This window comes from Budorcas taxicolor, chromosome 3 (genome assembly GCF_023091745.1).
Source record: "Budorcas taxicolor isolate Tak-1 chromosome 3, Takin1.1, whole genome shotgun sequence".
Lineage (NCBI taxonomy): Eukaryota > Metazoa > Chordata > Mammalia > Artiodactyla > Bovidae > Budorcas > Budorcas taxicolor.
The window spans coordinates 49604005-49618213 of record NC_068912.1 but is presented as its reverse complement, the minus strand read 5'-3'; the positions used below and the strand labels follow the sequence as shown (position 1 = coordinate 49618213).

Below are 14209 nucleotides of genomic sequence, written 5' to 3'. Positions count from 1 at the left end.
AGGATAGATACATATATATTATATATCCACAGAACAAAATAGAGAATCTAGAAATAGAACTAAAAAATATGGTCAATTGAATGTTGACAAAGGTTCAAAGGCAATTCAATGGTGACGATTCACTGGTGATGATACAATGTCTTCAACAAATGGTAATAGAACAAGCAAACAAGTATTAATCACCTTTTTTATTTTCTATATTTTATGATCATTTAATATCTTTAAAAACTTGCTGACTGGGGACTTCTGTTCCTCTGAATGCTAGCCAATTCTTAGCTGGGGACACACATGTCTTTCACATGTAACTCCAACCATCTCTAACTCTCACACACCAAGCCAGTATTTTCCCCTGCCCTAAATCATTCCAGGTCAGGTATCAATTCCTATTCCCTGTTTCAGGCCATCCTTATTCCCCAAAGCCCACTGGAATAACTCAAACTAGACAATCCTATATTGCTTATCCTGTCCTACCTAGATTTTCCCTCAGAAACCCTAATAAAGGCTTCATATTTGCTTCTCCCCTCCCTCATGCTTCTACTTCACCAATCCTGGTGCCTTCTCTCAGGAAATCTAGGTAATCCCTTTTTCAATGACACTGACCTCTCCATGCCAACATTCAGTCACCACTATAAAATAAAGTTCCATGAGTATAATTTTCACGTGACATCCATATGCAAAAAATGAACTTCAATTTATACTTCACTTTATAAAAAATTAACTCAAAATGGATCATTTCTCAGTATCAAACTATAAAATTTTTATAGAAAACCAAAGAAGTCTTTGAGATCTTGGGTTAGATAAAGCACTCTTAAGTATCATCCAAGAGCATGACTCATAAAGGAGAAACTGTTAAGTAAGATTCCATCAAAATTAAAACTTTTGTTCCCTGACACTGCTAAAAGAATAAAGAGAAGCTTCAAACTGGAAGACAATACATGCAAGCTCAACAATAAGAAAATAACTCAATCCAAAAGAACAGGCAAAACAGAGATTGCACACTTACCCTTTAAAAGATGCTCTATATCATAAGTCATTCTCAAAACAAAATCACTACCACTACATACCTAAGGACAGCTAAAACATAAAACCAACAACTGACAAGTGCTGTGAAGGATGCAGAACAACTGTAGCTCTCACAGATTGCTAGTTACAATGGAAAACTCTAAAAACAGTTTGGCAACTTCTCACAAAATCAAACATTTACCGTACCACCCAGTAATCTCACTCCTCGGTGTTTACCCCAGAAATGTAAAACTTACATTCACACAAAAACTGTAAATGAATATTCATAGTAACTCTATTCTTAATTACCCCAAACTGCAACTGTCCAGTTGGTGAATGGATAAACACTGCGGTATATTCACACAGTGGAATACTACTCAGCAATAAAAAGAAATGAATTATTGATACATGCATAACACTGATGAATCTCAAAAGCATTATGTTGAGTGAAAGAAGCCAGTCTTCAAAAGATACATATTATAATTCAATTTATGGGACACTGTGGAAAAGATCAAACTACAGAGATGGAGTACAGATCAATACTTGCCAGGGATAAGGGATAGGTGGAGAGTGTGGCTACAAATGGGTACCATGAGGAAATTTTATTGGAGTGATAGAATTATTTTGAATCCTAACTGTGATGGTAGTGATTACAGAAATTTATATATGCTTTAAAACTTGTGAAACGTATGCCAAAAACAAGTACCGTCATCCCTCAGTATCTAAGAGAATTGTTTCCAGGACCACTCATGGATACCAAAAACCCATGGATGCATAAGTTCCTTATATAAAATGGCACTGTATTTGCGTGTAAATTAGGCATAACCTTCTACAGACTTTAAATCTTCTCTAGATTATTTATAATACCTAATGCTATGCAAACAGCTATTAAATATAATTAAATGCTATGTAGATAGTTACCAATGCAGACAAATTCAAGTTTTGCTTTTTTGGAAGTTTCTGGAAATCTTTTTTCCCCTGAATACTCTCCATCTACAGTTGGGTGAATTCACTCATGTAGAACCCATGAATATGGAAAGTTGACTGTATTTTGCACATAAATTTTTAATAAAAGCCACTTTAAAGAGATACTTGAATGCCTTGTCTTCAAATAAACCATTGGGTTCAATTTCAATATTTAGTTTACTCAAATTCTGGAGAACAGATCTCACTGTGCTGATAGATGTTTCAGGGATTAAATCCATTTTGTTAGTCAACCCAAGAAAGAGTGGCTTACAGGCAATTTCAAACATTCACCCTTCAATTTTAACCAAACAAATCATCAATCCATGGAGAAGAGAACAGATAAGAGCTCAAACCACATACTAGAATTAAAAACTGAGAGTCAACTTTCAAACTCTAAACTTTCCTATAATCTCAGAAATTAAATCCTGTAAGAATTGCAACTCATCAAGTATTCTAGAGGTTATACAGTCTGTATATCTACAGATGTACAGACTTAATTTTTTTTCTCTTTGAAATACTGAAGAAATTACTTACAGCTTTAAGGGTAAGATCACACTGGAAAACAAGTTTACGGAGTTGTGTTAAAATTTCTCTTTTGGTATTTTCTAGATCATTTCGTCTTTCTTCAACATTTGTCACACACACTTTGTAGAGTTCATTTGCTTCTTCTACCTTTAGGAGTTATCAGAGAAAAAAGTGACGCTGGTTCACTGAATCTATATTTTAAAATAAATATACTTATTCTAGTAAAGCTCAATTTAAATGATTGAAATGGCTTATGCATGAAAGTTCTGAAACATTCTATGTTTTAGATAGAATATTCCTAAAGAGAAATATTCTGTTTTGGTCAGCAATTCAAGGACAACTGACTTCTATGAATAGTTAAGCATAATTTACAATTAGTACACTGTCTATAAAATAAATGTCCATTAATAAACTTTTCTATTTATATTTACCATTTCCTATAATATTCTTACAGAATTTATCAATTATATTTCATGAATATTAATAATACAAAGCTTCTGCCTAGTCTTGCTAGCAGGTACTAGAATAAGTACACATATATAGCCAGTTGCCTAAATGGTGAACCTCCTGAACAGTCAAGCAGAAAACATTAAACGATTGCCCTGAGATACTTTCTTCACAAATAAACCCCAATATTCAAAATATAAGCAAAAATCTCTTAGCACAGTGGTTCTCAAAGTGTGGATCCCCAGCAGCAACAGCAGCAGCAGTCCTGGGCACTTCTCTGAGATCCAAGTTGTCTGGGGCCAACTCCAGACCTACTAAATCAGAAATTCTGAGGACATGGCCCAGCAGTTTGTTTTGACAAGTCTTCCAGGTGGTCCTGATGCAGGTTAAAATTTGAGAACTGAAGCCTTAGCAGATTATTGCTAATTCAATAGTAACAAATAACAAAAAAGATGATTACTTTTTGAAGAGCTTCCTCTTCCAGCCTTCGCTTCTTTTCTAGCTGCCTATTGAGATTTTTTACTAATCCACTACTTGAGCTCAGATGTTCTTCTTCTGCACGAAACATGGAAGATTTTGCTTTTTCATATTCATCTTGACGTTGCATACACAACAATTTTGCCTTTTTAAGAGCAGTCTCTGTTTCAAGCTACACAGAATAAAAAAGAGTATTAAATACAAAATAAGAAAAATCCTAATGTACAAGTCTCTTTAGCATATTCAGCAAGACAGTTATGACTGCATTTTAGATAAACTATAGAATAAGATATGCATCTTCCCAGGGTATATATGCTGACAGATTGCTCATGATTTTTAGATATTCACAAATAGATGAAACTATTATAATACTAACCATTTTATTTTGCTCCTGCTTCCAAAGTTCTTTTATTTCTTTCCTTTGCTTTTCCATTTCATTTTTCCTCCCAAGCAGAGGCTGCCAAGGGTATTTTAAAACAAAAAAAAAAAAAAAAAAGAAGAGAGAGAAAAAAGCTGTTTTCTAAAGGTACACTGCTGTTTAAAAAAATAAAAAGTATAGTGTATATATAAATTTTTACCTGCACAAATTTGTTGGCTTGAAGAGCTGCAATTGTTTGTTGTAAAAGGTGACTACTCTCTATATCATTAAGAAGGGCATTGGTAAATAAAGACTGCAGTGGCATAAACTCCTAGAATTTAAAATTGAAAAGAAAATTTTCCAATAGAAATGTACTAGAGGTCTAGATCCTCCCCCGTTATCTTTCTTCAAAAAAAGAAATTTTTAAGTTTAAATTTTTTTCAGAAAAATGACTATTCATAAGTATGACCATATGAAAAAATACTGAAGAAAATTAATAGTAATTCTTAAACTAGTCAGCAAAATTAGTAGCTAACAAGATAATTAATATTCATATATATATAAAACTGTAAATTTCTTAGCTTCTTCATAATGAGTATCTCTGTAAGTTTAAAAAGATTTTATCTTGTCAATAAAAAGGTTATTTAGCTTTCAAGTTCTTTCCTATATTAAGGACAAAATTTTCTGATTTTACATGGTATTATCAGGAGCTGAGTAACTGCTTGGTATAAAACCCTAGTAGTTCACTGACCACCTACCTGTAGTCCAATGTTAGTTCTAGTTGCCTCTGCCAACTTAACAATATTTCTAGTGGACTCCAATTCTGAAAAGGTCAAAGAAGGCATCAGAAAGTAAGTCCAACTTACTTTTTCTTCTCCATACTCTAAAATTATCTGTAATCCCCCAATTAAAGTGAAAGTGAAGTCACTCAGTCGTGTCCTACTCTTTGCGACCCCATGGACTGTAGCCTACCAGCTTCCTCTGTCCATGGGATTTTCCAGGCAATAGTCCTGGAGTGGATTGCCATTTCCTTCTCCAGGGGATCTTCCCAACCCAGGGATAGAAGCTGGGTCTCCCGCGTTGTAGACAAATGCTTTACCATCTGAGCCACCAGGGAATTTTTTTAAAATTCCCCAATTAAAAAGTGATCACAAATACTACCTTGCATCATGGTATGAAGCTATGATTCTTAATTGAAATTATTCATCAAAATCAACTGGGAAACTTTCAAAATACACTTGCATAGATTTCACCTCTCTAGGGCACTGGGGCCTACGCCTGTTTATTATCTGTTTCTAAGGCTATTTAGGTGAATCTGATGGGCATCCCATATTAAAGGCAAATAATGTAATAAAGCACAGGTTTTGGGTAAATTCTGTGGTTTGCCAGTTACTAAAATGATCTTAGGCAAATCTGCTGACCTTAGGCAAATTCCCTGTCTCATTCACCTCCTCTGTTAAACAGGAATAAGAATTTTGTCTTGCCTACTTCCCAGGGTTTTGTTAAGGATTAAATCAGAAAATGAATGTGAAAGCACTTTGTTAACTGTAAAACACTGGGAAAATATTAGCTATCAAGAAGTTCCTTATGTATGTTTCCACTGCCTTCTGATCTGATAGCTAGATTTTTATCTGATAGTTGTTTTTTATCTCCTTTAACTATATTATCTGATTGCATTTCTTTTTGCTTATTAGAGTATAACTTCTTTAAAGGCAAAGACAGTACACTGTCACTGTGCCCCCAGATCTAATGGTTGGTCCACAGTTCAATGTTCAATAAATATATTTATTTTAAGGAGAGCCTTCCCTATTTCAAGAAGAGAAAATGGACAATGATTTTATTCACTAATGAAAGCACTACTAATTTGGAATCATTATTTACAGTCTGTAGAAAATGAATCACAAAGAATTTAGTTCTTATGTTCCAGAGTTAATCAGATGCCCCAAAGGGCAACTCACCCAAGTTCAGCTTCTTTTCAACCCATGAGACTATGTTCTTGGTATATTTTGACCATGTTTTAGCATATGACAAAGCCAGTTCTATAGAATTAGTGTTTTTTAACAGCATGCTGTCTAATTCTATAGGAGAAAAACTTCCTGAAAATAAAAAAAATGTCAAGGTAAGTATATATTAAATATGAGCTCATAACATGAAACCTTTAAAGAAGCATTAAAATCCTAAGATGTTTTTCAATGAAAACTGGTTGAAAAAAATGTGACAAATTCAGAAACAAAGGATCACGGCTTGAGTTGAAAATAATTTCAAATTACATTTTAAAATCTTAATGCATATTTCTATTATTTATCAAGTTACAAACCCTATATAACTGTTGATCAGTCTCTATCATCACACTATCTACTCTAGTAGGTTTTTTCCCCTTAAGTTTTATGTGTAAAACTTTACATATTATTCATCTTATGTCTAAAATAAATACTTTCGGTTACTAAGCAAGGAGATTAAGTAATCCAAAACATTTATCAAAAGTAACTGTAAAATGTCTGACTAAAGTTTTAAGTACCTCAAGCATTACCTTTTTCATTGGATGAGTCCACTGATTCCACAGAAACACTTTCAAAAGACTTTAAAAAAGGAAGAAAACAAATTTAAGATTACAGCAGAAGATAACAGATCTTTGCTTCAAAATTTTTTCACTCTAACTTGCTACTCTGAGATAATTCCTACTAAAGAATTTCAAGCATTTAGAACTCAAAGAGCCTGAGAAGCCTGTTTAAATGCCAGAACATTTAATAAGAACTATATAGCTTTTTACAACAGCAGTTCTCAAGGTCCAAGAATGAATAAACCTCTTTGTTTACTAACAGCATTAATGAATCCATTCAAAATTTTAAATCCTGAAGATCTCAAAAATATTAGTCAGCAAGTTATGGAAGCAATCTAAATAGACTGCTATCTAAACAGAAGACAAAGACACTCTCTTTCAGCCATCCTTTACCATTTTATTATATGATAAGCATGTCATGCAAAGTCCTTTGGACAGCTTAGTATGGAACTTTCTATGATGATGGAAATGTTCCATAGCTGCACTGTCCAATAAAGTAGCTACCAGCTACCTTTGAAAAGTGGCTAATGTAAATGAGAATTAAAATTTTAATTTAATGCACTGTATGTGACATACAGCTACCGAAATAGACAGTGCAGGAAAATGTTATCTACCAAAATTGTGAGAGCTTATTATTCAATGCAAAAGGAATCATGTAAAACCTACATTTAAAGTCAAGCTCTATCACTTAGTAGCTATGTGACACTGAGCTACGTATTTATACTCACTTAAGTTCTCTGGCCCTTCATAAAATGAGGATAAGAATACCACTTCATAAGTTTATCTTAAAGATTAAGATGATGTAGGTTTGGGGCTTCCTTAGTGGCTCAGTGGTAAATAATCCTCCTCCCAATGCAGAAGACATGGGTTCAATTCCTAATCCAGGAGGATCCCACACACCATGTGGAGCAAATAAGCCTGTGTACCCCAACCACTGTAGCCTGCACGCCCTAGAGCCTGTGCTCCGAAGTAAGAGAAGCCACTGCAATGAGACACTCACGCACAGAAACATGGGCCACAGCAGGAGCACATGAATAGGACATATGATTCACACCTAAAATTTAAATTATTTAGACCCCTGTTACACTGATAGAATGTTTTATTACACTTTCTAAATTAGCAGCAAGCTTGAAACATATAATTGAGGAAAAATAAAAAATAACAGCATAATATTTTAAAGATCTAGAAATACTTCATAATTCTGATATGGTTTCTACACTGTCCTCCTTCAGTCATCAAATGGATGACTTCAGAATGTCACATTTTTTTTCTAAATACTGTAGTACATATAACAAATGGCCTTTAAGTAGTCATTCACATTTTGTATTATTTAAGAAAGGCTGTAGTTCTTATGTTATTTTGACATAACAACAAGTACTTGGCACATTTCCAAATATGTGTTGAAATCCTTTTGGATCTGAATTCCAATACTTTTTGGAAATCCTTAACAGGAAATGATCAACATATGTCCCTAATGCAGTCTGTTTAAATATCTTGCATTTGGTGAAAAAATATTACTCAAATGAAAATATTACTACTACAATTACTATAAATCTTTAAAGCAATATTCTACATACATTCCTAATGCTCTATTATTTTATAGGTATTTTTCTTCAACTAGGAATCAGAACTCTAATTCTCTGACATACTTATAACAATGCTCTTAGGGAGAATTAAGACCTATAGTTTTGTTAATAAGGTGTTTCATGGTAACAAACAAACTGTAGGGCATGTGAAAAGATGAACACCCTCTTCACTTCTTCTATCATTTTTCTAAGTTTCCACCAGTCTTTAAGACCTGCGGCACTATCAAGAAGGAAAAACGGCTAAGAACTACTGATTAAAATTTTGGATCATACGACATACAGATTCATTACATAAGACATTATAAAATTATCAGATATGTTCTTTTAAAATGACATAGTTCCACTTCAAAAGTACAACTAAATTTTTGGCCCCAAAACTGGCCATAAATTATCATACTTCAAATGAACCGAGCTATTTTTCTTGCTACACTAAAAAACTATCAAAGACTAACGCTGAGATTAAGATTAGGATATTATTAAAATAGGAAGTTAAAAATATTAAAGTCTTTGCTTTCATATAAACTTGGCCTACCTTACTTTCCTGAGAAACAGGCAGTCGCAATAATGAATCATTGCCTACATCTCCCATAAGGAAGTTTGTCAAGCTATCCAGGGGAAGTTTAAAAAAAAAAGAAATAGAAATTAAAAACACAAAGACAAAACACAAGTCATTACATTGCTCTGTCACAAGCTGTACATTCAACATGTCATCTAGATTAAAAGAGCCTTAGATATAAACTCCTAAGACTCTATCCACGTAAACTAAGTAGTCACTCACGGATGGATGCTGCTTCTGAATGGCTATAAACACCTCCAAATACAGCAATATAGCAACATAGGACATAGCGTTTCCAAAGCTGTGATAATATTTTATGTTGGTGAATACTTTGCTTTACATACTGAATTATCATGACACATACTCTCACTGAGACACTCAGGCCCTAAATTCTTGAAATGACAGTCCTCTACTTACATATTTCCAAAGGTAAAGGCCAAGGTTTCAATAGAAGAAAACACTTCTCTGAAGAGATCATTTTTGTTTTCTTCATTTACTTCTGTGAAGTTCACAGCTGTAGGGAAAAGGGATTACAATAAATGAGGGGGAAAATAAACTAGATTTATACAAAGTAATTTAATCCCATAAAAATCCACCATTACTTTCTAGAAGCATTAGAAGATTCAGAAACTAAAAAACCTAATAAACAAAATAATATGATGTTCAAGTTCTTCATTAAAGAAATCACACAAAAGAATCACCTTGCATAAAAGTAGCTGGCATTCCAATATGACTCCTCCACACACACCGCATTATTTGGCACATCCAAAAAGTGACTCAATGTGAAATCACTCGATCTTGAGTCATGGAGACTACGTTACATCAGCCCTCTCTCAGTAAGAGAGCTCTGTGCTATTTTCTCTTATTGCTTCACGGCATTTTTAAAGAACAGTTAAATGCACTGTGACCCACTTAAGTCAATATGAAGTACATTCTCCACTACAAATTACCAATATCTAAAGGCATATATACATCTGACATAGCATAAAACCTATACATGAAGCATATCATATTAACAACACCCAATACTTAAAAAATCTTAAATTCCTTATTTCTTCCTTTTTAAAGCCTTATTCTTGTAAGGTCCTTAGGCTCTGAGGTCCATTTAATTGATATATAGCTGTCTTTTGTTTATCATAGTGATATTCTAACATTTTGCATTTTGTTAAAGAAAATTAGGAAACATAACTGGAAAAAGTTTTTTATTATAACTTTGTCTTTACACACCTTTGTTAAAAGCCCAGATACAATTTACAGAGATAAAACGTGAGGGCTGAATGGGTAAACTGTTCGAAGCACCACGTTCTACTCAGACTGAGTTTAAGGGGCAACTGGCTCCTTGTATCCCACCCTCCCTAGGGTCCCTGCCAATCACCCTCCCTAGGGTCCCTGCCAATCACCCTCCCTAGGGTTCCTGCCAATCACCCTCCCTAGGGTCCCTGCCAATCACTAGAAGAAGAGAAACCAAGTGGAGAGGAAGCTATACTTTGTTTTAAAACAGAATTGTTCTTAAGCTCGGTTGTACATCAGACTTACTTTAGGAGCTTTAAAAACAAAATCTGAGGCCCACCATCCAAGATTCAGATTTTAAAAGCCTGGTGAAGCACAGATATTTGTTCAAAATTTCTCCCAGGTGAATCTAATGTGCAACAAGAATTAAAAATAAAGCCAGGATTCCTAAGAAGGGACGAATTAAAACCTCAAACCTGGAAGCCTCAGGAAATTACAACCAAGATTTTATAGACACGAGGGGCTAAGGTCCACACCTTTCATCATATTCCTCTAAATATTCCTGATACAAAGATGAAGAAAAACTTCACCACCACAAATAATTTTTTAAATATCTCAAAGTTTAGGTTGTAGCTTATATAACCTAAACAGCTGAAAGAAATCCATACAAAATATATGAAACAACAGTTTTCAAGACACTAGCTATCAAGCAACAAAGAACAAGAATCCTAACATACAAGAAACAAATGTGCTAAGCTCTGCAACTGCCCTAAACTTACTGTCTCATAACACACACAGATTTCTGAGCAAAGGAAACTAACAGAGATAAAGAAGGCCATTTTATAATGATGGAGTCAGTTCATCAGGAGGATATAATTTTATACATTTATGTACCTAATTAACAGTTTCAAAATGTATGAAACAAACACTAATAGAATTGAAATGAGAAATAGACAAATTCACAACTACAGTCAGAAATTTCAAAAACCCTCTCAATAATTGACAGAACCCGTAGAAAGAAAATCAGTAGAGGATATGGAAGCCTTCAACCATACTATCAGCCACATGGATGAAATGGACATTTAAAGAACCTCTACCCAATGACAGCATATTCTTTCAAGCATACATTGTAAATTTACAAAGATGGACTATATTATGGGCCATAAGACCAGTCTCAGTGGGTTTAAAAGGATTCAAGTCAGGCAAAATATGTTCTGTGACTAGATGGAATTAAACAATAAAAATCTCTGTAAAAATCCTCAAATATTAGGAAACTAACACATTTCTAAATAACCCCATGGATCAAAGAAGAAAAAGGGAAATTACAAAGTATTTTGAACACAATGAAAATACACTGTATCAATGTTGGTGAAGGTGGGGACAAAGAGGTGCAGAAGGGAGGGGCTACCAAGGGGCACGCATCACCTGGACTGCGATGGTTTCACAAGAGAATGAACATCAAAACTGATCAGACTGTACCCTTAACTTAAATATGTGCAGTTTATTATAGGTCAATTATACCTCAATAATGCTGTCTTAAAAACTGCACTGGAAAGTAGACTTCAAACATAATTTAAAATGGAATACCAGAAAAAAATGTAAAGCCTACTTCTATTTCCTAATTTTAACATGTTAGACTTTAAAGGAAAAAAATACTTTATAACACTTGGCAGAATTCTGTAATTATTCATCCTTTCTTATAAACATATTTTTCAAAGCACTAAACAGGACTAGGAGACTTCAAAAAATAACTGTAAGTAGTGAAAAGACAATTATTTGAACCATCTTCAGTCCTTACCTTCATCCCTACTCAAATGAGGTTATAGCCATCTATCGAAAATTCCTCTTACTGCCTTTGCCTCCACTTCAAAACAGCTCTCTCTCTCTAATATCCTTTCACTTCTTTTGCTCCTGCCCTGGGTTTCAAAGAATAATCTTCAGCTCCTTTCCAATAATAAATCTTCCCATTCTCCCCTGCATTCTCCAAAACCCTACACCACCACTGCTTGCGCTTGTGCTTAGTCGTGTCCGACTCTTTGCAACCCCATGGACTGTAGTCTACCAGGCTCCTCTGTCCTCCTCTCTCAAGGCTCCCCTAGTTCCCACTAGCTGACATTTCTTATGATACTAACAACATACCCAAATCTTTCCTATGGGAAAAAATTAAATTTACCATATTTCTCCTTAAAGCTATCACCCTAATTCAGCATTTCTTTACTGCCAAACCTCTATAAATAGATAATGACTGAATTCACTAGGATTTGACTTTTCATCTAGTTTAATGGTTAGCAGGGGTTAGAAAACTTTTTCTGTAAGGGGCTGCTGCTGCTAAGTCACTTCAGTCGTGTCCGACTCTGTGCGACCCCATAGACGGCAGCCCACCAGGCTCCCCCCGTTCCTGGGATTCTCCAGGCAAGAACACTGGAGTGGGTTGCCATTTCCTTCTCCAATGCATGAAAGTGAAAAGTCAAAGTGAAGTCACTTAGTCGTGTCCGACTCCTAGTGACCCCATGGACTGCAGCCTACCAGGCTCCTCCGTCCATGGGATTTTCCAGGCAAGAGTACTGGAGTGGGGTGCCATTGCCTTCTCCTTCTGTAAGGGGCTAGATAGCAAATATTTTAGACTTTTCAGGTCATACAATCTGTTGCAACTATATTCAACTCTGTATAAAGGAGTCAAACATATATAAGAGTAGTTGTTTCTAATAAAACTTTACCTACAAAAACAGGCAGCAGGTCAGATTTGGCCCACTGGTAGTAATAATAGTTTGTGCACCCCTGGTTAAAAGGACAGGTTCCAAAGCCAGTATGACTCAGTTAAATCCTAAATCTATCTCTTATGAGGTTGAATAGCTTAACTGTTCTGTTCCTCAGTTTCCTCATTTATAAAATGGGGATAATAATACGTATTTTGAGAACCACTATGAAGACTGAATGAACATAGAAGAGAGCTTTTTACATAGAAAATACTCAATAAATGTCTCACTCACTACCACTCAACAACACTGTCAGTAATCTGCAACTACATTAGTCAAACTTAGAAGTCTTTTTTCCCTTTTAAGTTTTCATCCTATTTGACCATTCTGCAACTCTCAACAACCCTACCACTTAATACATATGTAACTTTGGACAAATCTCTTTATGTCCCAGCTTTCTTATCTGCAAAACAGGAGCTGATATAATAATTTCCTATAGAGATTAATGGGTAATCCACGTAAAGAGCTTAACAGGAAGTACATCCTCAGTATATTATGTCAGCTATTATTACTACAAGTATTAACCACTTTCATCTGACTTGAAGCATTTCGCTTAGAAGCAATATATTATACTTAACTAGAGGAAGCAAAACTTCAGAGGTTCAAACCTGAGTTTACATCTGACCCATATCACTTCCGGTTTTACTCTAGATACATCACCTAACTTCAATTTCTCATATGTAAAATGAAAGGAACTAAGAAAACAAATGTAAAGCACCTCGGGTGTGGAACTTGGTGTTTAGTAAATCTGAGCACCCTCACGTTCTTCATCTATCTGTAGACAATTTGTGCTTCAAACAGTTGTTTCCACTCAGTCCGAAGTTCTCATCTTGGCCTTCTTCTCTATACATTATCCCCACAGAATCTCACCAACTTTCAGTATCTTTAAGGAAACAATCCTCAAACCACGGGTCTAGGTTTCCCCTCTGAGCTCCACTGGTCTGTTTGATACGTTCCTCCCCCTCCCTTCTAGCCTTCACCCACCAGCACTGCAATCTCAGCACGTACAAAACCAAACTCTCATCTTCTCATATGCTCTGCCCCTCAAGCCTACTCTTTTCCATACATTTCCTAGCTGATTAGTTTTGCTTCCAAAATGTCTCTAAAGTTTTTTCCTTCCATCCCATTCCTATCGACACTGACTTAGTTCAAAGACGACATTTTACGTCTAGTCTGGACTATTAACAACCTGCTAATTAGCCTCTCTGTCTCCACTCTCTCCTCTCTATTAGCTGACCTTCAAAATCGAATTTAAAAAATTTTGTGCAAAGTTTAAATATCTCCCTTGGGTTCCCTATTAAGTCGCAACAAGGAGCACTAAAACACATTAAGTATCTCTTTAAGAAAACACATGAATAGTTTTCATACATATATTCTACTAGAACAGCAACTTTCAAACAATTTTACAATAACCAACCTTTGGTAAGAAATACACATCACATCATGACCAAGTATACCATAAACATATAATAGATAACTATATATACAGTTATATAACATTTTTTAAAGTTTCTGAAACATCCTTAAGTCTTAAACTTCTTTTCAATTCACTTTCATATTTTAAAAATGCTGGCTATAATTCATTAATGTGATGTCATAAATCAGAGGCCATAGTTTGAAAACTGCTGAATTAAAAGATAAAATGGAAGAAAATTTTCACCATTTGCATGGGGAAAATTGCAAAAACACAAACCAAAAGCTACAAGATTTATAAAATGAAAACTTCACATTGCTTCTGAGAAACAA

The 14209-nt window shown here is 34.8% G+C and overlaps 1 protein-coding gene across 1 annotated transcript in view; it reads right to left on the bottom strand.

Moving 5' to 3' along the window:
• Positions 1–14209, bottom strand: part of ARHGAP29 (Rho GTPase activating protein 29) — a 61211-nt gene that overhangs the window by 30844 nt on the left and 16158 nt on the right. The window contains exons 3-11 of the mRNA XM_052637114.1: positions 8895–8991; positions 8454–8526; positions 6306–6354; positions 5734–5871; positions 4534–4598; positions 3996–4106; positions 3794–3874; positions 3401–3589; positions 2503–2640 (exon numbers count right to left, since the gene is read on the bottom strand). Of these exons, the coding sequence (XP_052493074.1) occupies positions 2503–2640; positions 3401–3589; positions 3794–3874; positions 3996–4106; positions 4534–4598; positions 5734–5871; positions 6306–6354; positions 8454–8526; positions 8895–8991 (941 nt within the window). The remainder of the gene's footprint in view (positions 1–2502; positions 2641–3400; positions 3590–3793; positions 3875–3995; positions 4107–4533; positions 4599–5733; positions 5872–6305; positions 6355–8453; positions 8527–8894; positions 8992–14209) is intronic.